Source organism: Lipophrys pholis, assembly GCF_963383615.2.
Source record: "Lipophrys pholis genome assembly, chromosome: 7".
Classification (NCBI taxonomy): domain Eukaryota; kingdom Metazoa; phylum Chordata; class Actinopteri; order Blenniiformes; family Blenniidae; genus Lipophrys; species Lipophrys pholis.
In genome coordinates, this window is record NC_137638.1 from 27,108,346 (window position 1) to 27,135,265 (window position 26,920).

At 43.9% G+C, this 26,920-nt stretch overlaps 1 protein-coding gene across 6 annotated transcripts in view; it reads left to right on the plus strand.

Annotated features, from left to right (window-relative positions):
- fbrsl1 (fibrosin-like 1) overlaps window positions 1–26,920 on the plus strand; it is a 313,228-nt gene that overhangs the window by 150,976 nt on the left and 135,332 nt on the right. For all 6 annotated transcript variants that reach the window (XM_080467382.1, XM_080467378.1, XM_080467381.1 and 3 more), the window contains exon 4: window positions 900–935. In XM_080467382.1, coding sequence (XP_080323508.1) covers window positions 900–935 — 36 coding nt within the window. The remainder of the gene's footprint in view (window positions 1–899; window positions 936–26,920) is intronic.

A 26,920-nucleotide genomic window follows, 5' to 3' on the forward strand; every position in this document is an offset into this window, starting at 1 on the left:
GAAGGAGGTTTCAAACACATTTTAGTTCAGGGGCCACACGCAGCCCAATTTCACCTTGAGTGGGCTGGACCGGCAAGATACTGCCTTAATAACCTTTAAATTTGAACTTTAAAGTTCCTTTTTGGGATGAAAATGTCTATATATTTGTAAAACCAAACAATTAGTCTAAAAAAACGACTTCAATCGCAACGTGTAACCAGTTCTAATGAAACCTTCTAGTGCAAAGTACAGTGGAATATGTAAATAAGCACCTCTGGCTGTTGCATTATGGGTGTTTTTCCAAACTGACCCTGACAGCATGGCTTTGAGGTGAATTAGAGGTAGCTAGCTTTCATGGCAGCATCACCGATATCTCAGCTTGCTTCTCAGTGTTTCAGAAAAAAAAAAAATCAGTTATCTTCATCGCCATTTGCTTGATGGATTGACGGACCAGGCTGGAGCCTCTTGCGGGCCAGCTTTGGCCCACAGGCCTTGTGTTTGACACTTCCAACCACTAAATGATGATAAATGCAATGGGCCCTGAACGACAACACAATCACACGTATTTTGAAACATGAAGAAAATTAGAGAAGCAAATAAATACACAACGCAGGATTTTTGTTGGTGTTATATGACCTACTGCACATATTGAGGTTTCCCCTCGTTACATTTCATCATCAGGACAAGTTGAGCTGAATTCCTTTGCAGGAAGTGAGCGATTGTGTTTGGAGCTGCTGAGCTCCCATCGTTGTGCAGACGGGAGTGAACAGGAGTGATGTGTGCAGGCGTGGGGTACATGGCAGGGCGGCGAAAAGGTTAACGTGAATATTGATATTAAAGTGACGCTTCTTCATCATGTCTGTGTGAGCGAGTGAAACGCTCCTTAAAGGTCATCCCTGTTCTCCTCTCTCTCCCTACAGAGTTCTACTCACTCGCTGTCAGGCCGCGGCTACTCGGTAAGTGACATTTTCATGCTTCATAGCTTTACGGCAGAATTACAATCTCCAACGACCCGCTTTATGGCCCCGGCGCTCGACATTTTAATTATGTTAAATAGAGTAATGGAGAAATCATGATATTAGGAACATTAATTCTGGCTGACTGACTGATTAAATTGCGAGAAGGTGTCCTGCGCTACCTTGGCGAAAAGAGCCTCGTTTTATTGGCATCGATCAGCGCCGCTCGCCAGTGCTGCAATTTGCCTGTCAGAGTTTTATATCTTCTTCCAGTGACTGTCAGTGGAGGATCCTCTTGCTCTCATATCTGACAAAATGCCTGAGAGCCTTTTTGCTCCTCGTGCTGCAAATACAATTCCTCACCAGCGCCCAAATGCATGTACGTCTACGCCTTCAGGAAGATCCACAGCGGTTGAAAGCGGCTTGTGATTTGTTGGAACTGACTGATCATTATTCGGAATAAGTGAGATGTTGTTTAATCATGGAACGTGCAGAGTGTTGTTCAAGGTAAATGTGCCCCGGAGAAGTCTTTAGTGATGCCTCGCAAAACATCCGCCCAATCCTTTCTGACGTACGCTCGCTCACAAATTGTCAGCGCAGGACTATTTTTATCCCTTGAAAGCATCTGTTGCCTTGCCCCAGTGCCTTCTGGAACTTTAAATTTGCGCTCTTCCCCTCCCATTGTTTCAATGATGTGACTCGTCTCTGGGTAATACAGACAGCGGTCGTCCTTTATGTCCTTTGCTTAAAGGGGGACTCATAAGAGGAACATTCTTTAAAGTGTGCTACTTTTAGCTGATGAGTGACATATGGCAGTTCTTATTGCAGCTTGGAAGCAATCATCCCGACAAACAAAACAACTATAAATGGTTTGTCATCCTTAATCTGCCTCAAAGGACTACAGTTAAAGCACCGAACAAAGCTTAACTTCAAAAGACATTGATCTCTGCGAGATCTCTCTCTCTCTCTTTTTTTTTTTTTTTTTTTTTAATAGAACATGTCACATTCCTATTCCCCAGCGGCCGCAGACTCACAGATGGATGAAAACAAACAAGACCTTCCAAAAAAGCTTGTGGAGCCCTTTGGCTTGAGCTGTCAGTTTGAGTCGGCGGGGAACGAGGCCCTCTCTTTATCTAAAAAGAAGAAGGCAGGAGTCAGAGAGACAGCGAGAGAGAGAAGGGGGGCAGCGATGGAGGTGCAATTGGCTTGGAGGTGGTGATGTAGGGTGCAAGTGTGGGGAGGGGGGAGGCATTGTGCACGCAGAGCAAAGTCCAGTAACGAAGGCAGGAAGTTTCATGTTGTCTGGCTCCCCTCTCTGTCTATCCAGTGGTGCTATCTGCAGCGTTCGTAGCCTCTAGGCACCTCCTGGGTACTGAGCTCTGACTCCCAATCTGCTCTGCTGCCGGGCTCGCTTGATTTCTGGGGGCTGCTTATCTATGAGTGCTTCAGGCTTTACAGTATGATGGTTTTGAAGGGAGGGTGCACAGGGTGTGGGGTCAGGAAGGGGGTGGGGGGGGTGCTCCGGGGACCTGCCAGGCAGAGGCTGAGCCAGTATGGGGGGGGGGGGGGGGTGTAGGGCAAGGAGAAGACCAGGGGCTGAATAGAGCGTTATTGCTGGTGAAAGCGGAAAGAACGAGGCTATGTGTGTGGGTGGAGGGCCAGTTGTAAGTTGTGGAGGGTCAACGAGGCGGGCACGACGGTACAGTTAGTGCCACTGGCCACCAATAGCATGGGTGAGCTATCTGATGGTTGGCCTCTGGTGCTGATCATAGTCTACCTCTCTGCCTCTCTGCAAACAGTACAGATAAATAAATAAAAAAAAGTGAAGCTGGTGAATGTGGGCTGGCTATCTGTCATGAGGCAGTTTGGTTTGATGAGGGAATCTTTCCTGACAGTTTGTTTTCTACTTCTATGTGAGATAACGCCTCTTCTTGTTTATGCTTCCATATGTCTCCTTACTTATGTTGCCTGCCAGGCTCGAATGGCCTCATTTGAATGGTTTACACAAGAATGTACAGGAAGCACTCCACTGCCAGAGTCAGGAACAAGGGGAAGCTGGAGCCTCCACAGTGTTTTGGACACATCATGTAGCTTTTATACCATCTTAAAACACTCCGGCTGTTGCATAATATTTGCCTGCTGGTTTAATCCTCCTAAATTCTGCACATATTTCAAATATAAGCCAGGTTTCTTCCTGTCTATGTTTTACTATATTGTATCTATGTATTGTCCAGTAAAGCGAAAAGAAAATTCTAATTCACTCATTAAGGTAAAGTGCTGCTCATTTGTTCCATTTTGTGAATTACAAACACTTCATCTGATGCACATTTCTGTTGGTAGATGGAAATGCATGTGAAGTTAATGTTTTCATTGCAGACAGTAATTGCTGACACACCTTTTTACACCTTCATATTTATTTTAGTGGCAAATTAAAATTGCAGCTTTGCTTGACAGCCATTTAAAGGGGTTCTAAAAATACTGCATTTTCTTACTTGTATACATTTTGACATTTGCTGATTTAAGTATGTACAAACAACACATACAATGAGAGAAACCTTGTATTCCCATAATATACATGTACTGTCCTTCTGACAGCACCTTACTGCACTTTACGCGTCACACTTGCTTAATTAAGATTGAAGAGCACAATCATGGATAAAACATATTGAAACACAAAACAAAGATCAGCTTTGTACGTGATTTTCTGTCATTCAGAGGAAATAGCCATGGTCTGTCTCAATATATCGGCTTTATTTGGTGAACGCTACATATTCATTGCAATGTGTGATCATTTATTTCCAGTTTATGATAGAATTGCAGTCACTTTCATCCACCTGCCCCTCAGCATCTTTTTATCCTGCTATTCAAGGGTGAGGACTAATCTGCGCAGCACTGTGGAGTCCAGCGCCGATATGTGGCAACAGGACTGAGACTTGCTATCTTGCTCTCTGTGGAAGACTGGATATGGAATTGTTTATCGGGCCAACTCTCCCCTGTCTGCTTTGTGCAGGCTTCATTATAGCCCCGTCTATGTTTGGGAGACAATATCTGTGGCTTGTTTCCTGCGCTGCTACCTGCTTGTTGTTCCAGTGGAGATGGGTCTGGGCTCTGGCGATTTATCATCCTCTCAGGGGCTCCTTGATAAAGAACCCAACATCCCCCTCTGCGCCTAGGAGATATGTGCAGCTAGAGACAGGAAAAACGACCCCAAAAAAAACATCTGCCCATCCCCTTACCCCTGGGCTGGATGTATTGTATCGAAGAGGAGACGTTTGAGCTAAGCGAAAAAGACAACTCATCGCTTTTTTTTCCCTTTCAGATCAAGTGATGGAGCTACAGTCTCGTACCCCCCGTCGTATTACGACCAAGGCCAAGCTGCGGCTCATGTTTTCACGGACGACAAAAGCATCGCGCTTTGTCTGTGACAGTATAATCTGTCTGTTTTGGGAGGGTTTATCTCCGCGATGTCAGAAAGTAAAACCTTTAGCCGGGTGTGTTTGGGTTTGAGCGAGACTGCTCGGAGCTGTCAGACACACCCGTTGTTCATTTGCTCAGGCTGTCATAATCACGTTTAACGCTAAATGAGTCTACCCTCTCAACAGAGCAGCCGCAGAGTCATGTGTGCGTTCTTAAACAGCCTTATTTTAATTGATTTGCCATTCACGACCTCCACATGGTGACAAATACACTTTCTCGTCTGAGTGATGAGGCTTTCCACGAGATCTTTATCAAATACAAGGATTATGTTACATAATTATATTAGAAGCCATTAAAAGCGTCACGCTTTATTGAACAAAGCAACACAGATTCAACACTGGATTAAATGCTAAACACAGCAACTGAAAGGAAACAGAGTGTAAATTAGATCCTATAGTTTCTGCAGCAACACTTTTACTTCTTGCCCGTCCCTTTCCTTCTGTGCATCTTACTCTGTCTTCTTACTTTAAAAGTGTGCAGGTGTCCCCGCACCACCGGCTCTGCACATGGTGAAAATTAGTGAAGGAAAGCAAGAGCCCAGCAGGAGTGGGCTGGGGCCCTGACATTGTCTTGGCCTTGGGGTGGGGCGGTGCCTGTCAGGGGCCTCTCTATGAGGGCTGTCCGCCTTAAAAAACCTATTTGTTTATCCCCGTGTGCGGTCCGGCTTCAGATCCTGGGCCATGCTGCTCTCTGCGCACCAGGGACCTGGGCTGTTGCCGCTAGCAACAGATAAAAATTGCTGTTAACCACAGCAGGGCCCACAACACATCAATCAAGGAGACTGCAGATAAAGGCTGCAGGCTTCTGGGGCCCCGGCTGAATGGCACGGTTGAAAATCCTTTTCCAGTGGCTGAGCACACAGAGCTCTGATGATAGAGGCCTGCTATCATTCAGAGTTGGAGGAGGGAAACTTCATTTTCAGCAATGCAGCTCAGGTTTTGTTCTAATGGAGATGCATTAGAACGGCCCTTAACACAAATGGGACTCTGGGAGAGGTCATTTGAATAAAAGGGCGACACTGTGAATTAGTGTTGACCAGGCCTCAGGAAAAAAAAAAAAAAGGAAAAAAAAAAAGAAGCGGTCCCAGCCAGTTCAGTTTGTTCTAAATGAACTCTTAATTGCTTTTGCCACTTGGCTTTGCTCTTAAGACTGCTTAAAAGCTGGGACGTTCAGCTTCAGCGCTTTCCACATACCCCGTTTGTTAGGACTAAATTGAGATCAACGAGTAGAAATTAGTGGAAGCTGTACCCAAATGGCCCAAACTGGCATTAGGACAATTTTTTTTTTTACACTGGAGGTGACTTTAATGGCTTGTTTTAACATTTCTCAGCCCAGTTCTACCACCCTTAAAGCAAACACACGGTGGTGACTTTGGTTCACTGTTATACGAAAGAACAATACTGATCTTTCCTTATATTAAATCCGGTTAATGTATTCCCAGACAAAGCTCTATGCTATCACCCACGTTGGCGTAGGTCCAAATGAAACACAGGCTCTCATGGGTAAAAGTATTACTTTTATCCCCTGAAGCCCAACCTTGATTATCATCATTCTTAGTTTGTCCTGGATGCACTGTCCCCTAACTCACATTTGCCCCACTTTAAACAAATAGCCCTATAATGTAACAATCAAACAATGCTCAGAGGATTTGTTTACTGCAGGCTTTCTCCCCATTAAGTTTCACGGACACTGTAGACAAATAAAGTGGTAATTCCACTTTATCATATGTTACATATACCACAATCAAGCAGCAATTACATGCTCCTTCCATTTGTAAGAGCTCCCAGTGCCGACATGGATGTTTTAATGAGGGCTGTAATGAACGCTCAGGGTGTTTGGCAAGTCTCCGAGATGTTGCTGGGGCTTTTATGGCTCCCCATTATAACGTACAATTTGCATCAGCAAATTACAATGCTCCATATCATTATCCTGCACCAAGGCCCGATCATAAATTAGAGCTCCAATTACAAACATCTATCTGGGAACGGGGAATGAATACGATGGCAGCCCCCCAGAAGCAGGCAGGAGGCAGAGAAAGCCTCCTGTGGATTGTGGGATGAGACTTCCACAGAGGTGTGATATTCTCATAAAGCATCCTTATGGAGAAATCATGCCTCTAAAAGAAATAGGCTGCTTCTTAGGGATCGGGGGAAGAAAAAAAAACCCAACAAAAAAACTCAGCTATTTCTGTTTTGGCAGTTCCATATGTCATATTTCACGGCACACTGCGCATTGAACTTTTTGGTCTTTTCACCCACTGATTTTGGTGGCTGACTGTTTCACACTTCTCATTCAAAGCTATGTAAGCCAGTTCATTCAGCTGTGCAGAGGGGCGACCTTGTCTATTGTATCTCAATTCAGACCGAGCAATGTCTCTGTCCCTTCCAATCTCCCTCTGTCTTACTCTGCCTCCCTCCACCCATCCAACTTGATTTTACACTGCAGGGAACATAATAAATCATAGAGATTTATCACGCCGCAGCTTATTAATTTAGCACCACAAGTGTAATATTAGTCTGTGTCATTTAAAGAAGCATTGCAGCATTACCAATGTCCCCCAGGATAGTCACAGGAAGCCATTTTAGTTTGGGCAGAAAGTAATGAGATTAAAAAATAAATAAATAAATCTAGAAACGTAAGTTGTTCAGGTCTGTCTTTTCATCTGAACACGCCCTCCCCGGCCAGACTGACATGGAGACGGTGAATCTGCCTCTCCCGGGTGCTAACAGTTTCTGAAGGGGAAACAAGCAGCGGCGTACCTGTGACGGCTGTGTTGCCTGTAATCTGCGACCTGTGGCCAGATCTTGCGTGGAGAGGTAGAACAAAAGCCGAACGCCAACGGAACGCTGAGGGCGCCAGCCAGAAACCACCTCTATTGATGAGACAAAAGGCCTGCGGGTCTCCCGCAAACCCACAAGAGCTCCCAAACGCTGCACAAACAAAGCCTGAAATTAAGAAGAGCCAGAGGCAGGCCCATTTCTACAGCGGAGATGAAATGTTCCTTTTTCATGGCCTCGGTGGATTTTCGGCGCGGGATTGTAATAGGGCACAGAAACAAAACAACCCTTTTCCATTTTCAGCCGTAGATTTTGAGAAAGCGCCTTTTTCTTTTTCATCCTCGTTTCATTTTCAGCTTCCTCTTCTTTCACACCTCCTACCACACTCTGAGGGCTAATTTTAAAGGTACTAAATCCTCCCCTCTTTGCCTTTCGAGGGTGTCAGATGATGTTTAATTCATATTTTGTTTTGCATTTTAACCTTTCATGTCTGTGGGATCACATGCATCCATCTTTGCCTTCTTGCTCACAAAGCCAGAGCAGAGAATGACTGCGAGCCCTTGTTTGAGTTTGAGAGGTCATGAGAAGAAGAAACTTCATTCCATATTCACAAACAGCCCCCGGCAATCATTATTGCTGTCTTTAATGTTTCGATGAATCCATAATGGGTGAACCCCCCCCCCCCCCCCCCCCCCCCCCCATTTTCCACCCCTCCCACCTGCTTCTGTAACTCTGCCTATACATAGGTAATGCTTCCTAAACCCACACAGGAAAGTTTACTAAGTAGGTCATGTTCTGCCGCTCGTCTTCTAATCACTCAACGAAAACGAACACAATTTCCCTCCGTCGGAGCCCCGCAGCCTTGCTCCTGGGATTTCACTGAGCAACACACACACACATTTGATTTTCTGACATGCGTTTTCCCCTTTCGCTATCTCTCTCTCTCTCTCTCTCTCTCGCTCTCTCTCTCTCTCTCTCACTCTCTCTCTCTCTCTAACTTGTACCTGACAGTACACAACCAACACCTACCCTGCCTCCAACTTCAGCACCTCCATGTAAGAACCACAGCTCCTCCTTCCAACGTACGTCCCCCCCCCCCCCCCCCCGCTGTCTCTCTGTCTTTTTCTCTCAGTGGAGAAGATGCCTGACAGTAACAGCAGGTAAGGTATAAGATTACAGGAGAATCAGGGGCAATTATACCTCCAGCTGATGCTGGTGTGTTTATGAGGAGAGTAACTGTTAATGACAGTGTTGTGGTTTCTCCAGAGGCCGGAGCACGCTCAGGGAGACCTGCTGTTTTTGTCAGCTGAGCTTCCTGCTCTGTTGCTGTAGATGAGGGGATTTTTTTTCTTCTTTTTTTTTTTCTTTCTTTCTGCCTATCAGATATTTTTTTGTTCTTTCTCTGTTTCTCTCCCACGCTTTACCACACAGAGAGTCCTCACTTTGGGGCTGATGTGCTTCTGTGTCGCCCCGCCTCGTCTGTGCTACAGAGTTAGGTTCAGAAATCCAGGGAAATGCTAAACTAGCATTTGGTTGCCAACCGGTTTGCAAACAAACAAAAAAAAAAAAAAAAAGCGCTGCTTCTTTGGGTCATAGCAGCTTTGCTTGGTAAATGTGTGTATTTGTGCTCCCAGGCCGGTGTTTGCTACTGCAAGCCTGTCAGCAGGGCTTTTGGCTGCCTTGCCACTTCCCCCCTACGTGCTTTCACACACGACAGGCAGATCGCAGCGATTTGAGAGGAGTTTGTGTTTAGATAAAGGAGCTTAATCATAATTGCATGGGGTTTCCAGTGTCTAGCATTGGCACTCTCCCAGTGGCTGCTCTCTTTGGCCCATAGTAATAGGTTTCAGCAGTGCAAGGGAGGCCGTGAAAATACTGTATACCACAAATCTATTTTCTAGAGTTATTTTATGGCAATGCAAAAAACAACAAAAAAAAAAGGAATCGTGAAATTGCGTTCACAAAATTAATATGATGTATCCTCAGTGTTTTATGCAGCTCTGCTTTTGAATATGTTGTGTTGCTTAAATACCATAGTTAGTCTCTGACCACATGTGAATCCTCATGCACTTCTCCCTGTGCCAGATGGTGCAAAGACATTATTTGTCTTTTGTTTCCTCTGAGGGTGCACCTGTTGGGGTAGAATCGACCTGTTTACTTACCTGTATCTCACTCCATTTGGGAATATAGTAGGCTCGTATTGGTAAAGTAATACAAAAGCTGTGGGTGTTATTAAAATGTTGAAAGTTTCAGTAACATCCATATGCAAATGTTCCATGTTTCCTCGTATACGTTCGTTCTGGCTTTGTTGAAACACAGTGAAATCCCTGTAGGCCGCAGTGGGCCGAGGTCGGGTAGGGGAAGTCTCTCGCTGAGTGTTCCTCTTTTAATCTTTCCTGGTTGGTTTATATCATCCTCCAGGATGAAGGTTATTTTATTCATTGTCACTTTGGGGAAGATAAGCCAGCCAAATGCCAAAAAATGTAAATGAGTGCCGTCCTCCCCCTCCAGTCTCGTGCCCACGACCATCCACACTCCAGACCCCGTGCTCCGTGCCCTCAGCGTGTGGTTGGCCTTGGCCCCGTTCACACTGGGGCACATGGGAGATTAACTGGGCTGGCTTACTCACTCAGCAGGTTCCCCGACTCCCCTCCACTCATCCCGGCCCAATCTGCCAGCTAACCTCCTGCTCCGCCGAGCCATGGCAGCAGGGCACCGCAAGCCCGGCCCGCCTTCATTACGCCTGCCAGATGGGCTGAGAATTAGATTCGAACTCCCACCATGGAGGGAGGGAGAAGGGAGAGATTGAAGAGGGAGGATGGGAGAGAGGTGGTTGAGGAGAGGGATGGAGGGAAGAAAGTTGCGGGGGGAAGAAAGTAATGGTTTTTGTTTTCATTTATGTTGCAAGTTATTACATTTTAATGTAACACCCCTGGGACCTGGCAGCATTAAATGCCTGTTCTTGAATAATCGACGCTAACTGCAAGCAAATGCAAGGGAGAAATGAAATTAGCGAGCGCAGCAATTTGGCATAGTGATTATCGGCTCCTTGGAGGCACTTCCTGATGATTTAAGAATGCTAACATTTAAGCAAGTCAGATCTCATTACTCTTCAAGGTTAAATCGAGCTGTGTCGGAGGGGAGGCAGATGCCTGATTGGAAATAGTGCTTCCTTGTCTCTCTGTCTCTCTTCATTTCTCTTTGTTCATGCCGAAGCTCCTCGCTGCAGCACGCGGCAAGCAGAAGAGACTCAGGGCTGAAATCTGTCAGACCCTGATGACACCTTTTTGCCAGCTCTTAATTAGATCAGTAATACTCGCTTTCCAAGTTGTAATTTGTCCTTTGCCAAGCATCATCGCTCGTGCTATAAGCACTGCCTTGCTAACTGCTTTCGCCGTGTTCTGGATGAGTGTGTACCGCGCATTTCCTTTCACGCAGATATATAGCCGGGCTGCTGGATGAGCAAAAGAAAATTGGGAGCTTTTTGAATCCACACCAAAGGGAAAGTGTTTATTACTTTCCCGGCTGTGCCACAAATGTTCTTTTATACTGTATTTTACCGTGCTATCCTCGCTCGTTCTTTGGAGGCAGAAACGATTTTCAAAGCAATTTCAGCCCTGGCGTCTTCTGGTTCAGTGTTTACCTCAGCCAGCCATACACATCTGTTTTTCACACAAACTTGATCCAATTAGGTGACACCAGACAATGGCTTACTCCTCCACAAGCCCAGCACAGCGCCAGCGCTTCCTGAACAATGCGGAAGTGTTTTTTCTTCCATTACGGGGCGTCAGATCCTTTTAAAGGTGTTTACCCGCCGTCGATGTGTCAGCCCGAGCTTCCAAAAGGGGGCTCAGCTGGGGAAGTGATAGGCAATGAGGATAATGATGTGAGTGGGAGCAGTGTGGCGGATGCAGATGGACTTTACCGTGCGGCGTGTTATAAATCCTTCCCCGCCGCTGCACTGCACCGCACAGAGTTGAGGGACAGATGGGTTGGACTTTTATCTCCGCTTTCTAAATTCCTATGAAATCAAAACATTTTCCACCGCGGTGATGAGATTTATTTAAAGCAAAGCAGGAGCAACAAAGCTACTTTGGGGAATATGTCTATTAGTTTTTCCAAGCTGTTGTTTTCTCATGCGGGGGGGGGGGGGGGGGGGGGGATCATTGCAAGTCAAATGTAATCATTCCACTGTTGGGTTATGCTCTGTCTCGAATAATAATAATATTAGTTTGGTCCCTGACATTGCTTACATCAGGCTTGTAATTTGAATTTCTGAAACACAAGTAAGGAGGCTGATGTTAATCACAACCAATCACTGATGTTATCGTCGTTGTGTTTTTTTTTTTTGTTTTTTTCTTCTTTCTTTTCCTTGTTTATAACAGCTTTATCTTTTGGCACATCTTGAGTTTTGGCAGGCTGAATTCATTATCTGCAGTGTTTCATGTAGTCAATAAACATGGCATCTGCAATGTGGGATTCTGTTTCCTCCTACTTACATGCTGTGTGCGCTGTGCCGCATCTGATGTCTCTACATCGCGTTTCATCTTTGTTGTGGCCAAAAAGGATTTCTGGATTGTAGCAGGGTTACCCCAGGAATGAGGGAGAAAAGCCTCCAAATTGTAACCAGGCATTTCCACATGAAACATTCATGCTTAAGTATGATTAGCAGAGATTAAGGTGGGTTTGTTTTGCCTCTTAGAGGGCCCCGTGACAATTTGGAAATGGATTGAGAGCAGCTTTTGCAAGCACAGCCTTCTTAATCCTGTGCCAAGAGTTCTCACCCACCTTTGCTGCATTATTTACATTAAAGTTCTCACGTCAGCTTTGGAGCCAAGGGCCTCGAGGTACTATGTGTTAAATTGCCTAAACCTCAAAGCACTGGAAGGATGGAAAATATTATGTTAAGTATTTCCAAGACTTTTAATGGAACATGCTTTGCAAAGAGAGAGATTTGTCACTGCCACTTGAGGGGCTATTCAGGAAGTATTAGTAGACAAAAAAAAAAAATTATGTGTGGCATGACTTTCAGAGAGACTGTGTTCATTGTAATTGGAGCTGTGGCTTGTACAGTTTTTTTCTATTTTTCAAGACGGAGTGGTCCGATCAAAAAATGGTCTGTTATCCCAGCCAGCGGCGTGAATCCATCTCTCCATCCAAGCTACTCTGCTATCATGTATCCCATTTCCATATCGTCTTCCTATCATGTATATGAGATGGAGCCCTCCCATGTGCTGGATGATGTGATCCCCAGATAGATTCATTCATACATAATGATAAAAGATGGGTTTGGACAGGGCTACTTATTTGACAATCATTGAAGTGCCACTGTGATGGATGGTGAAGAGGACCTCCACCCCTCTCTCTCCTCCCACCCTATAACCATAGCTCCGTCTTCTGATCTCGCCGTATTTATTTTCTCCGGCCCAGCTCAAGGTCTCCTCTCACTTTAAAAGAGAAATATCAAATTAAATTAAAATTGCTCGCTCACCCAAAACAGAGGCCCGCGCGCCTTAAAAAATCACACATCTGTTCCCACAATTCATTGCTGCAAAGTCGATCCTCCCCTCTCTCCCTCGTCCTCTCTCGCTCTCTCTCTTTCTGGGTGCGTGGTAATGTGAATTATTCATGCCAGCGGGGCCACGGCGTGCTTCATCATGTTAAAGTGCCCATGACATTACTGATGGAGCCACCAATGCCCCGGCACTGCTCGCTATGCTAATGTATTTGGAAGGAGGAAAGACAAGACATGGCAGCACCTCTAGAGATCGGGCGGACGAGATCAGATCGCCTGCTCCAAATTAGGACTTGAAAGTCTAAATCCTAAACCAATCTAAAAAATATGACTTGTGATTGAGGAAACAAAACATTGTTACGCTGGTTACACTGTCATCGTTTTAAATCAATCCTTCAATATCTAATTCATAATGGAAGTTCGCTCTGTAAATTGACATCGTAATCCTTTTTTTTTTTTTTTTTACTTTGTAAGGACAATTGAAATAAACACATCATCTATAGATATTTAAAGAAAGAAGAAAACGGAACCAAAATTACCTTGATTTGCATAAATTCCTTACCGGATTTCTGTTAAATGATGTCTAATCCTGTTACCACATCTTAATACAACTTTAAGAAGTTCTGTTTTATAATATATATCACAAATTCAATTAATTCTATATGACAACAAAAACTGTGTTTATCTCTTCATTGTAGCATCGTGAATAAGTTCCTAACGTGCTCGACTGGGAGTAAAACAAACTAATTAGTATTATTAGGCCCATTTCAGGTGAAAACACGTCTTTTACATTTTGGTTTCAGAAAGATTTCGGGTTCACACAGCATCGTTTTAAAAACGATGTCCGTCTACACTGAGACAGCAGAAACACTGACAGCATTGTAGTTTTCATGTTGGGCCACTAGTTGGCACTGTTGTTTGCTTTTGTAATGAAACTATACACACATACGCAATATGGGTGACTATAAAATGGACACAAAACGCAATAAAAGTTTTCCATTTTCACTTGAAGATGTTGAAGATTGTGTGCCATAATACCATGTGGTGATTTTTCCTAAGCTGGAAGCTGGACGGGTCGCCAGTGAGACAGACTGTCAAACACATTCCCAGAATTCAGAATCGCCAATTATGTTATCGGACCGAGAGAGGAAACCCAAACCCTCCACTTATGAAACGATTTATTTTGACTGCAATGGCCGACAAAAGTCACCCCCTCCTTGTGATTTATGACACATCACCTGACCAGGACATAAAAAAAATAATTGTATTTTTGAGATGCAAATAAAGCATGACTTACTCTTTAGTGAAAGCAATAAATTAATCAGGAAACAATCTTCCCTCTTGGTGTTGGAGTTTATGTAACCACAAAAATGAGGCCACAGAGACGAGGGAATGCTGATTTCTCTTTTCAGGATCCATGCAGGTTTGGTCAAAACGGCACAAAACCACAAACACGTGTTGAGAAAACTGCTATTTACCACATGATTTTTCTGTAATTACCAAATATTGAACATTCTGTGGGATTGTATAAAGGTGGCAGGATTACCACATCCTCAATGGGAAAATGTATAACATGGAAAAAAAACCTGTGTGATTATTTCTCCGTGCAGCACCTGATGCTGGGGTGTCACACACATTTTATTACAGGGGTTCACATACAGCCTAATAACCTTTTGAGTGGGGCAGAGTGGTAAAATAGTGCCATAATAACATTTAATTTAAGTTTATTTTTGTTGTGGCGTTGAGTATACGTGATGAAAATGTCTTTATTTTCACAAAACCAAACAATTACCACGGGAAATTACTACAATTTCAACATGAATCCACTTTTATTGAGGCAAACAATGAGACACACCCACATTTCCATTAAATCTTTAGAGTTAGTGAACAGAGATGATCTATAATGGCAATAGTCTTCAAAATAAGAGGAGTAGATTTGTCAAATGCATGATCATTTTTTCTTATTTTTATTTAAATGTTGCCACAAACACACAATTTTTTTAATTGCACAGAACAAGATTTTGTGTCGCGATCCTAAAATCTTGCACAGGGAAGTGGGGGCAGTCGAACAAGTGGATACGTTTTGTTTATTGCCTCGTGTCGCCCACACTTCACCGGCTCACGCTGAGACACAACGTTTTTCATCACAACACCACTCCTCAGATGGATTACCTTTCCCTGCATTACCGGAGTGGGTCTCGGTACTTTGTGTTGCGTCTGTGCGCTGGCAGCTCTAATGATTTGCTGTATTTACTGGAACCCTGAAATTTAATCATCCAGCTCAATTGTGAGCGCAAAGAATTAACTTTGATTGTGATATCGACCGATGAACACCAGTTTAACTTACAAAGTAATATGCTTGAGGTTAACTGCGTTGTAGTACACACAATGTGGTCCCGGAGGCGGGGGAGGCCAGTACCTTACCTATGTGTATTCATGCAAAAGAATAGCCAGATTGATAGTATTTCTAAGATCGCACACTATTGCAGCACGCATCTCTTTTCCATATCTTCTTTGCAGATTCACACGAATGGTGGTCTCCTCCACACAATAGTCATTTTTCTGATGCTGTAAATCAATCTCGAGATGAGCCAGTATACTCTGGCCGGTGTTGGTATGCAAAGTAAACAAGCAGAGAACAGGGAGGAAGCAGAGAGGAGAGGCTGTACGGGGTATGAAAGTCTTTCCGCTGTCAGTTTGTGTTAAACCGGTCTCAGATATGGTCTTTGTGAAGCTTTTCTCGCCTTTTTCAGAAACCGCCCGCGCGTCTGCAAAGGTGCTGGGCGAGATGAGCACGACTGATACTGCGGTTCCCACACGCTCTGCCTTCTGAAATTTCACAACTGATAGCGGTTACTGACAGCGGGCCTGATAAAATCTCACCTGATTGGAAAATATAGAGCATAAGAGGCAGTGAAAAAGAGTTGAGGCGAGCTGAGTAAAAACGAGAAGAGATAGGAGGCCTCGTCGGGTCTCTGAGGTTGTGTCTAGGTTTCAGCTGACTTGTTTCCGCCTTGGCCCTGAGCACACCACGAGCTCCACAAATGAACAGGTTGAGTCACTGACGGATAGCAAACCACAGCGGCAGTGTTTTATCTTCTGATTGTAAATCAACACGGTGAAAGAGGTCGCGCTTTTATTATTCTCATGCCCACCTCCATCCATCCATCCATCCATCCATCCATCCATCAATCCATCCATCCATCCATCCATCCATCCATCCATCCATCCATCCATCCATCCATCCATCCATCCATCAATCCATCTATCCATCCATCCATCCATAGGAATGTGCACATAAAGATGGGTGCAATCCTTATTTTACATGCACAGACATGTGGAAGCTGATCTGACAACATGTTATCACGTCTGAGAGACGGTTACAGTAACACACTATGTACAATGTTGTTTCAGATCATGCAAAATACTGGGAGGAGTTCAATCTAATAGATTGATGCACAATGCGATTTAAACAAGTCTGGAACGTTTGTGTCTGTGATGTGTTTGAAAAGGAGAAGTAATTTGGCTCAGACTGAAGCATATACGCTCCTGTACACCACAGTATACAGTAAAACCTCTGATGTAGGGATGCCCTACAATCTAAGGGCAAGTGTCCCCTGAAGACAGGTGTCCTCTCTTCGGAGGGACGGGTCACGAGGACAAATTGTAGGACCAGTAGATATTGAACGAACCAAACACCAAATATGTTATGGTTATTTAAAAGCACATAACTGAACCAATACAAGATGTATTCAATATAAATATATATATATATATATATATATATATATATATATATATATATAAAATAAAATCTTATATATATGTATATATAAAATTTTATTTACTTCAGGTACCACATACAGTCCAGTTTCACCTTGAGTGGACCAGACTGGTCAAATATTTCTATAATAACCTTTAAATTTACATTTCAAAGTTTTTCTTTGTTGTGGCTGCAGTGTATGTAATGGAATTGTCTATATTTTTACAAGATCAAACAGTTAGTACTGAAAATTATTACAATCTCAACATAAAGTCAATTTTAATGAAACATTCTGGTCCAAAATACAATCAAATGTCAAAAAAATCCTATATACATAAATCCTATAAAACCTCCTTGCTTGGTGGGACCAGATTGGAGCCTCTTGGTCGGTTTGGTCCACGGGCCTTATGTTCTCTGACGTCAAATCATCATCCACCCTGTGCGTTAGGCTCCGACCCTCTGCGGGGATTTTTGGGATCGTTACGTTATGGAACGCACACGGAAGTGAGCCCAGAGGAATGAGCTCAGAGGAGTGTAGTATATTATATTCCAATAATCGGGTCCAGCCAAAGTATTTTGGCCGCCTTAGTGTCGCTCAGCTTGAAATTTGCCAGTGCACAGCGATGTGTCCGCTCAGTACAAGGTGTCCGCTCTTACTGGGTCCGCTCCTCAGAGGTTCTACTGTATTGTGAACTTCCCACTCTATGGCATGATATTTCGTTTTGTGATTGGGCCTCTACCCCATCGCTCCCTAACGAATGAATGAAAACAATGCCATTTCCTGCAGATCGTTCTCGTGTAAACGAGGCCTAATGTACCTACAGATCCCTCATTTGAACTGTTGGCACGCAATCTCAATCACGACATTATTCCTATTGATCACCCGCAAAACACATGCAAACTGAAAGTGCAGTCTACATACAATTTCGCTCGCTTATGCAAGATTGTAGGAATTCAGGGTCTTGAGGTGTTTTCGCCAACTCTGGACTAAAGTGCATTTTATTCTGGAGGTCTTCAATCTGTCACAATGCATCCGAGAAGCAGTTTAGTTGGATTCCCAAGTACCTGGACAAATAACACACATGGATAGATAGAATATGCAAACTCCACACACACAATGGCCCCTTAAGTCTTTCTTGAACGGGGGGATAACCTCACTATGAGGTGAGAGTGCAAACCACTGAACATTTTGAGACCCCACTATGGAAACCTATAACTACTTAAATCTCCATGACGCTCATGCATATATTTAACCTGACACCCTTGTCGTAAATACTATTCATACCTTAACACATGCCTCCTTGATAGTGGTTCTTTTTTGGCTGCGTGATGAAGCATCACTGAAAGTGGGTCCTACTCAATGACGACCCAAAGATGAGCTCAGCCCCACGTAGGCAGGAGATCTGGCCCTAAAATAGCTGAGTTGCTAGGCCCCCGGGAGTTGCTATGCTGAAACTGAGCTGCCAAAAGAGATGCTATCGCAGTCCACCCACCGTTCTCGCTATTGAGAAGAGGAAGAAGGAAGGAAGGCAGTAGATGGCATCATCCTGTTTGTTCTTTTTCTGACTTAGCCTGGCACGATTATTCACGTTATCTGAGATCATCTTTGATTTAATGTACTCCCATTTTGCCGCCGTCAGTCAAACTGAGGTGTTGTGACGGTGTGTCAGAGTTATAAACTTAAAGCGATTCTACTCGTTCAACAATATACAGTATATGAGATGCGACCAACTGGCAACCCGCACGCTTTGATTGAAAAATGCTCCCAAACAGCGCAGAACTCGCTGAAACATATTTACATTTCATCAAGCCTATAATTGGAACATTTCTTTTAGTTTAAGCCCTTAAATCTCAGCAAATTGACACTTGTCACAAAGGGCCCACCCATCTCCCTCCTCCACCCACCCCCCCACCCCCGACCCCCCTCCGGTTACAGATGCTTGTTAGCAGAGCTGCCATAGGCCCTCATCGACATGACGGCTCAGTCACAATCTATTACTCTGACTGGAAACCTACGCATCTCATAACTGGCACCAAATATTGGTTTTGCTGAAAAATCCTGGAAAAAAGAAAAAAAAAAGTCATATTAATGATGAGGAAAATAAACAGGAGGCTTGTCGGCAGGATGTGGGTGGCTGTCCCATGGGAGAGGAATCTCGGGGATATAGAAATAGCAACAGCATCACCCAATAGGGGTTCCACCACCTCCCCCTCACAATCGCTCCCGTACTCCCGCTGCCTTGCAGCGATCAAGACACTTGTTTGACTGCGGTAAGACAGCAAAGTTTTCATTTACAATCGGCAGAGATCCCACTCCGAAAGCGAGCCTTCGGGGTAATGTTAGGTCTTTTCATAAGTTACAAAGATGTAATTAGACAAATTAGCTCAGCAGACACTCGGGGTTGTGTTTTTAATGGCTGCATGTTGCCTAGGTTGGTAATTAGCAGGCAACCGCTGCTCCAAAATCACACATTGCACCCGAGGCCCTGCATCCGTAACCTGACAACCAGTAGCAGCGCGGTAATGAAGGTTTATGCTTCCCACAGGCTTGGTTTGTCTCACTTGCCAGGCAGGTTTGATGTTGGAATTCACACTGAGCCACTCTGCAAATCTCTTGTTTATTCCCATGTATCGTTTTCTTCCGCGTTGGAGCACGTCGTCGCCTTTCGGAGCGGCGAGGTATTCAAATCAAACTGATGTGTTTTTGCCTCAGAGGCACAGACTTTCATTTGAGCCAATCACCTTTATGGCTCAATTCATCAGGGCCGCGGCCTGCGTGTCCAGGTCTGTCGTGGTGAGCAGCAACCCAGGAGCCACTCATTCGTTTCCACACACCCTGCTCCTCTCACACTTTTAATGACTTGCCGGTGGTGATTTTGACGAAGCCCCTGTTTTTTTTTTCTTCTTCTTCTTCTTCTTCTTTTTAATAATGTGTAGTAAATTCCTCCTCTCTCTGACACTACACGTTCTCCTTAAATTGGATTGAGGGTGCTGAATGCCAAATCGAAAATGACCTGGCACAATGCCAATTAACTTGCAAAAGAATCCGTCTATTCACTGTATGTGTCCGTATTAAATTTGGGACACTCTGTTTATCACAAATAGGACTCGGTGGCACGGTTTTCGCACCCACAATGATTCTTTATATCCAGCAAGAAATTGATTTTTCCTTCAGTTTTTCATTCGTTTGTACACAACCTCCAGATGTAAGACATGTCTTTATCTGAGGAGACATCGCATTCAGGTGCACTCTGTGTCTGTGCAAATTAAATGTGTCACAGTTCACAGTATTCACTCGCAATTCCCCTTATTTAGTGAGCTGCGATCAAGTGTGGCTCTATATATCGGCAGATCAGGAAAGCACGTGAGATGCAAGAAGGAGCTTAGGTTCTAATCATGTTTAAGTCTTGAAACGCATAATTATAATCAATTTGTATTTGCAGTCTGAAGCACATGAACCAAAGTTTGGAAAACAAAGTTTCCCCAAAAAAAAAAAAGGGAGGAAAAAAAAGAAAAGAAACACCAGGCATTCGTTCGTATGGAATTGTTGTTGTTTGCTGTAGCCTGTCACAGTCTCAGCGGCTTTGCACCACATACTGTCTTTCTGTCCTATTTGTGGGGGCAAGTTGGCACAATGTTCTGCCTTCACTGACGTGGGAAGGAGATGATTGGAACAACGTGCTGTGAGTGGATAGCGCCACACATCCACGGGAGCTTTGTGGACCAAGGAGATAAGGCCGGAGCCCACAGCGTGACAGGGAGAGCGGGACTGGGGAACGGAGGACAAGAGACTGCAGCCTTAAGGCCAAAAGACTCGGCAGAGAGTAATGAGGGCCAGCTCTCACTGAGGATTCTGCCGAAAGAGAAGGGGAGAGGTGGAATAACAACCTTGGAGGGCAAATTAGCCGCCTCGCCGCGGCAGCTGACATGGGAGGAGGTGAAACGAAGAAGCGCAAATGGCAAGGAACAAATTTCAGGGTGGTTTTGAGTCCAGGTGCAGGGATTTAACACCTGTTGGGTCAGGCACAATTACACAACACCAGACTTGAATGATGCCGCTTAACCCCTTATCAGGCAAGTGACCACATTTGGGAAACTTCAGCTGTCCTCCCAAACTATGAGTCGCAAATGGTCCCTGACTGCGTGATCAGGGTATTGTAGCTGTGTTAAAAATGGAGAACGCACATGTGAGATTGCAAAATGATGACAATGCACAACACATTTGCTTTACACGTATCACAAAACAGACTGCAAAGCATCGCTTATGTCTCGTCATCACATCTGATTAGAAAAAAAAGGGACTGAAGAATTGTGAAACCGTGCTTGATTAAATAAATTAGAAATAACGACAAATTCAAGCCTGCCACACACATTCGATTTGTCATATTGATTGTGAATCTTCAAATGATCCATGAAAACAGTGGTGAAGGTTGTAAGATAATAATATCTTATATATTAACAGGACATCAAGAAGTAGATTTGGACAAATTCAAGTCATTAAAGTAAAAAAATATATGTGTAACTAAGACCTCATCTAAGGCTTAAGGGATTTTCTGCATGTTTGTTTCTGAAAAGTTTCACATTTATACAGCAACGTTCTGAAATGTCCATTTACACAGCAGTGCCCGAAACACTGAAAATGATGTAGTTTTCCTGTTGGGCCACTAGTAGGTGCTGTAGTTTGCTTTTTAAATTTAACCAAACACATATTTGTAGAGAACAATATACTGTCAACTCACAACTGTAAAACTACCGAGTCCCAGGAGATTCTGGACGGGAAGTCATGACACTCTGGAGGAAACATCGTTCTTATTATACATTGTGATGCACAGTGGCAGCGTTTCCGCCGTCTCCATGGAAACGGGGCTTTTCCAGAAAGTGTCTTTTTCGCCCGTTCACACAGGTTTATTATTATTATTATTATTATTATTATTATTATTATTATTTCATGTTTATTTTTTCGTATTTTACCACTCTGAAATTTAATTTGGAACATTTTAGCTGTACATGTGTGATATTGCATTGGGGCTAAAATGATTGTGTGTCACCTCTGCTTTGTTAGAATGTGAGACAGCAATTTGGAAAATGATTAATAGTAGAAGATGCTAATCATTTGGTGGACATGGCAAAAACAAAAAAACAAAAAAAAAAACTGAGTTCATGAGAGTCCATGTCATGACGTGGAGCTATGGGACTCACAATCGCTGCCTTTAGGAGTCTATTTTCAGTTTGCATCTTTAAAAAGGTTATAAAATGCCAAAAATGCAGTAGAAGGCCATAAAATATCCCCGGTGCTTGAATGCTATATTTCCTCCTTTCGTCCATCTTTTGCATCAGCATTATGGAAATTAGAGCCGATGGAGGTGGAAGCAAGCGGAGGGTGAATAGCAGGGTACAGCATGGACAGGTCAGCCCTCCAAATGCGGGAACAATTATTCATGCACGTATTCACATGTTCGACCAATTGAGTGTCACCAGTTAACCCTGACAGATGTTTATGTGTCTTTGGAGGGATGCCAGTGTACACAAACACTCGCCCGTGAACTCAACAAGCCTGTGTTTGGATTATCGGAGTAATGGAGTGCCTGGAGGAAAACCCGTGGATGCACGGGGAGAACATGCACACCCCACACAGTAAAGCCAGTCGGTTCTCACAGGAATCTTCCTCATGCGAGGCTCCAGAGCTGACGATACCACATCTGAATAATGCATTTCACAGCTTCAAGCTGGACGGTAGTGAAGTGATTAACACTCTCCAGTCCGGTTGGGGGCTTCATGTGCACAAGTTGCATGATGTCCCCGTGCATGCTTGGGTTTTCTTGCCTGTCGCTGTGTCTGTGTGATTGTGTGTGGGACTACTAACCGTCTATACCGGGGACCTGTTCAGGGTGTAGCCTCCCTCCAGCTGCACTCAGCTGGGATCAGCTCCAGCGTCCTGCAACCACAAGTTGGATAAAGCTTCTGTTGTGGTTTTACTTCTTACACAACTTGTTTTGGTGCTTTTCCAACGTTTCACACATTTTTGCCGACGAGGAAATAGCTTTTCATACTTCCTAGACTTCAAATCTGATTGAGTGGACTGCTATGGAATACATTCCTCTCAGCCCCTGTAAGCCTATATTATACTCTAGTGTCTTTTAGACACTTTTAGAAGTTACATGGCCAGTTTGAAATAATCAGCCGCCATCTTAAAAGGATTTGTCCGTTCTCTTACATGAGCGAACATCCTCTGGAGGCACAACACAAGATGAAAAATACTTTTAATTCTTGGAATTTTTCAGGTGTGGATTGACCCGTCACTTCTCCACGATGCCTTTAAATTATGGAATTTAGAGACTTCATATTTCCTCTTTTTTTACCCTCTCGTCTCTCTCGCTTGCTCACGTCTCACACACACACACACACACACACACACACACACACACACACACACACACACACACACACACACACGCACACGCACACTGAGCTTTTCTGTGCTGGGCCTGCCTGTGGCACAAGACGTGTTGGATCATTTGATTCCAGCTAATAACCGGAGTTAGCCCAGAGAAAGGCTTAAATGAGTTGTGGCCTCCCTGGGCTCCTCCTGCTGCCTGTCTGAAGTGTGAGATGACTGGAGGCTCTCAGCCACTCGGCTCTCTGGATGTAGGCTGATTGTGTCACAAGTGTCCAGATATGCACGTCCTCCTGGAGGACACCGCCGAAGCACGGAAAGCTTTTATCATTTAAATGGCAAAAAAAAAATACCCCCCCCCCCCCCCTCCCCCATCCAAGTATTCACTTGCCTATGAAACATTTGCTGCAATTTAATTGTCTTATAATCTTGTCTTTTTCAAGTTTTACCTAATTAGTTAATCTGCCGGAAGCTCCAGAACTTGACAGGCCGGTTTTCAGTTGGTTGATCACTCAGCAGTGTGATTGACTTATTATGGCAGATATACTTTGCACGTATAAGTGAGAAAATGTAGTCACACACTGCTGCACGCATACAGGATGGCGCTGACAAAAAAAAAGCCAAACCACATATTGCCTACACTTTAGCACGCACATACGTAAAGTATTATCACATCAAACCCACTGCCGCTTTCACACTGACACACACACACGCACACACACAGACACACACACCGCGATGTATTCCGGGTAAAATTGAAAACACTTCCTTGTTGACACATCTTTGTGCTCTGCAATTTGATTAGCGAGAGAAGGGAAGTGGTAATGAACTGTGAACATGCCGTTTCCTTCCATTTGTAGACCAAGCCTCAGCTCATTCTCCCGCTCCACCCGTCAAACGCCGTGTAGCTCTTCTGTCCTGACATCGATCCCAATTAACCGCAGCATCTCTCTCACCCCCCTTTTTGTTTATATTCACTGTCAAAATGGATTTTTGCTTCTGTTTTTTCGGTGGAGGTGCCTGATTATTGATGAACTCTGAACATATGATGCACACAGATGTGTTAATGAAACAATGGATGGATGGATTGATGGATGGATGGATGGATGGATGGATGGATGGATGGATGGATGGATGGATGGATGGATGGATGGATGGATGGATGGATGGATGATCATCTGTCATTTCAGACATGCTCAAAGCCAACTGTAAAATGGAAAAAAAATGGACTTTAAGGTAGATATTTGTTTGTAATCGCTCTCATAAAAAGCTCAATTTAACATTATCAACAAAACTGAGAGTTGTGCAAAAAAAATTCACTTATTGTACATTATTAGACTACATTTTATATACTTTCTCGGTTAATTGTTAGAATTTGATCACCCTAACACATTACTAGACACTCTAGTGTTTGACATGTGTTAAATCAGAATTACAAAGAAAAATGTATGCTTATTAAATAAAAAATATTTTCAACAAAAATAAAGGGCTATGCTTTTTAACACATATAACCCTAAATATTGTCACAAATGCCCGGTCTACCACTGATACATACAGTACATAATGTCGATATGCAGAGTTACGCAAACCGCCTGTTCTTCCTCAACAAGCAATTAAACTTTCATTTTAAGTTTAACATCATTGTTTGCACCTGAACATTTCATACAAAAACTTTTTTTTATTTATTTCACACATCACATTGTTCAGCTCTGGAAAAAAAAAGAAAACAGTGTGAAATCACATTTCCCTTGTGTCTCGCCTGTAGGATCTGCAATAACAGCCCTGCCCTCGTCTGTTTCATGGGCCCTGGAAGGTGTGTGTGTGTGTGTGTGTGTGTGTGTGTGTGTGTGTGTGTGTGTGTGTGTGTGTGTGTGTGTGTGTGTGTGTGTGTGTGTGTGTGTGTGTGTGTGTGTGTGTGTGTGTGTGTGTGTGTATCAATCTTTTGTCATTTTTAATACTGCAGCCTTATCAAGAGATATGACAAGCTCAAATGAGCTGGTGTGGCAATTACTGCAGTGTGAATAAATGTGGGTGTGTGTGTGTATATTTATGCACAGGTGGGTGGTTGTGTTGGTGAGGAGGAGACTCCGGGGGGGGGGGGGGGGGGGGGTTGTTGCTGGTGGGACTATTTACAGCTTACTGATGAGACTCCCTGCTGCTCTCATCACCCCTTCCTCCACGTCTGTCTCCTTCAACACACCCCTAACACATTTACACACACATGCACCCCAGGACACCTGTAATTAGGCAGTTAAGTGTCACACAAATATTCATATAATGGTTACAGCGATGTCCAATATATATTTCCTACCGGCTCTGGGGAGCATTTCCAACAAATGTAAACTAAAAGTTTCACATTACAGGAGAAAAGTTCCACCCAACAGAGAATCTCTTGAGATATTGGCATTTGGATTTATTATTCATAATAAACATGAGCTAAACTTCCTTTGAATAAATAATCCACCGAATGAAGTAGCTGAATTGCAAAGTGCACAAAATGTTGATTCCCACAACTCAGCAGTGCTATCAAGCTTTTGTTTTTACACACACACACACACACACACACACACACACACACACACAGTCCTCCAAAATGGTTGAGGGACACGTCAACACAGTGAGAAAAGCCCGCGGAGGCCAAAATGCATGCAGAGGGATGTGGAGGTGTCAAACATGGAAGTGTCAAACAGTGCCCACTCACCATCCCAGACCTTTTCCTCATCCTCACTATGTGTGCGTGTGTGTGTGTGTGTGTAGTGTGTGTAGTGTGTGTCCGTGGGCGGCTGTCACCTCTAAACAGCAAAGTTTCAATATGACAGGGCCAAGCGATGACAGTTCAGCTACTGCCACTGGCAGGTTAGAGATGGGAGCCTCCTGCATCTAGCACCCCGCCACCATGCGCTCTCTCTCTCTCTCTCTCTCTCTCTCTCTCTCTCTCTCTCTCTCTCTCTCTCTCTCTCGCTGTCTCTCTCTCTCTCTCTCTCTCTCTCTCTCTCTCTCTCTCTCTCTCTCTCTCTCTCTCTCTCTCCATGTATATAGCTCGTTCTCTTATTCTATCACTCTCTCTACACTTCTCCCACTCAGCGCTGTGTTGTGACTGCTTGTGACAGGGCTTGCAGGTTTCTTGCTGTTTATTCCATGTGGTTTTCTTGCTACAACATGTCTGCGTTGTGCATTTTCTCCCAGCATGTCCCCGAGTTTGACATTGAGCTGCTGGGTTTTGTGCGTGAGAGCAGGTATAGGTGCATGCAATGTATGTGTTGTCATGAGAATGTGCACAGCACCATACTTTACCAGTAAAAAAATATCAAAGAAAGGAATTTCTTTGATGTGTTGGTGTGATGAAGCAAATAAAAACAGTCATTGCATTGAAGCTGTGAATCATTTCTCCCAGCAGCTTGTTAGTAAAACTGGAGAAATCGACCAATTCATTGTAATTACAGCTACAACCAGGAGAACTTTGCGCACCTCTTTGTACACCATGACTTTGACAATATGGGCACATGTATATTAGTCAATATAATGATGAGCTACTGAGGGCAGTTGAAGAGTAGTTTGGCACATTGTGTTGAGGAAGAATGAAAAATCAGACACAGAGTCCCCCGTTTACACAACCTTTCAAATGCTTTTTTTTTTTTTTTGTTTCAGAAAAGTTTCACGTTTCCATTGAAGAAAATGTCCATTTGGAGGGAAATCACGGACACACTGAAAACGTAGTTAACATGGCAGCCCATGAATAAGCACTGTTAGTTGTTTCTGAAATGAAATCAGTCACACACACAAGCTGAGAGAGAACAATAAACATTAGCAAAGGGAGTACACGGACATTCGTATGAACAGACGGCCAAGTTGGATTGTTTTTACGGTGACTCTCAACTGTACTGGAAGTCATGACACTGTGGAGGCCGCCATTGTTCTTATTGTCCATCTACTCACGCATGTGCTTACGCTACAGCCGTAGTGTGCATGCACAATAGCAGCATTTCAGACAAGTTGTGACTATTTTCCCCGTTTCCACAGAGACAAAGTTTTTTAAAGGTTCCACTTCAGGAACCGTTT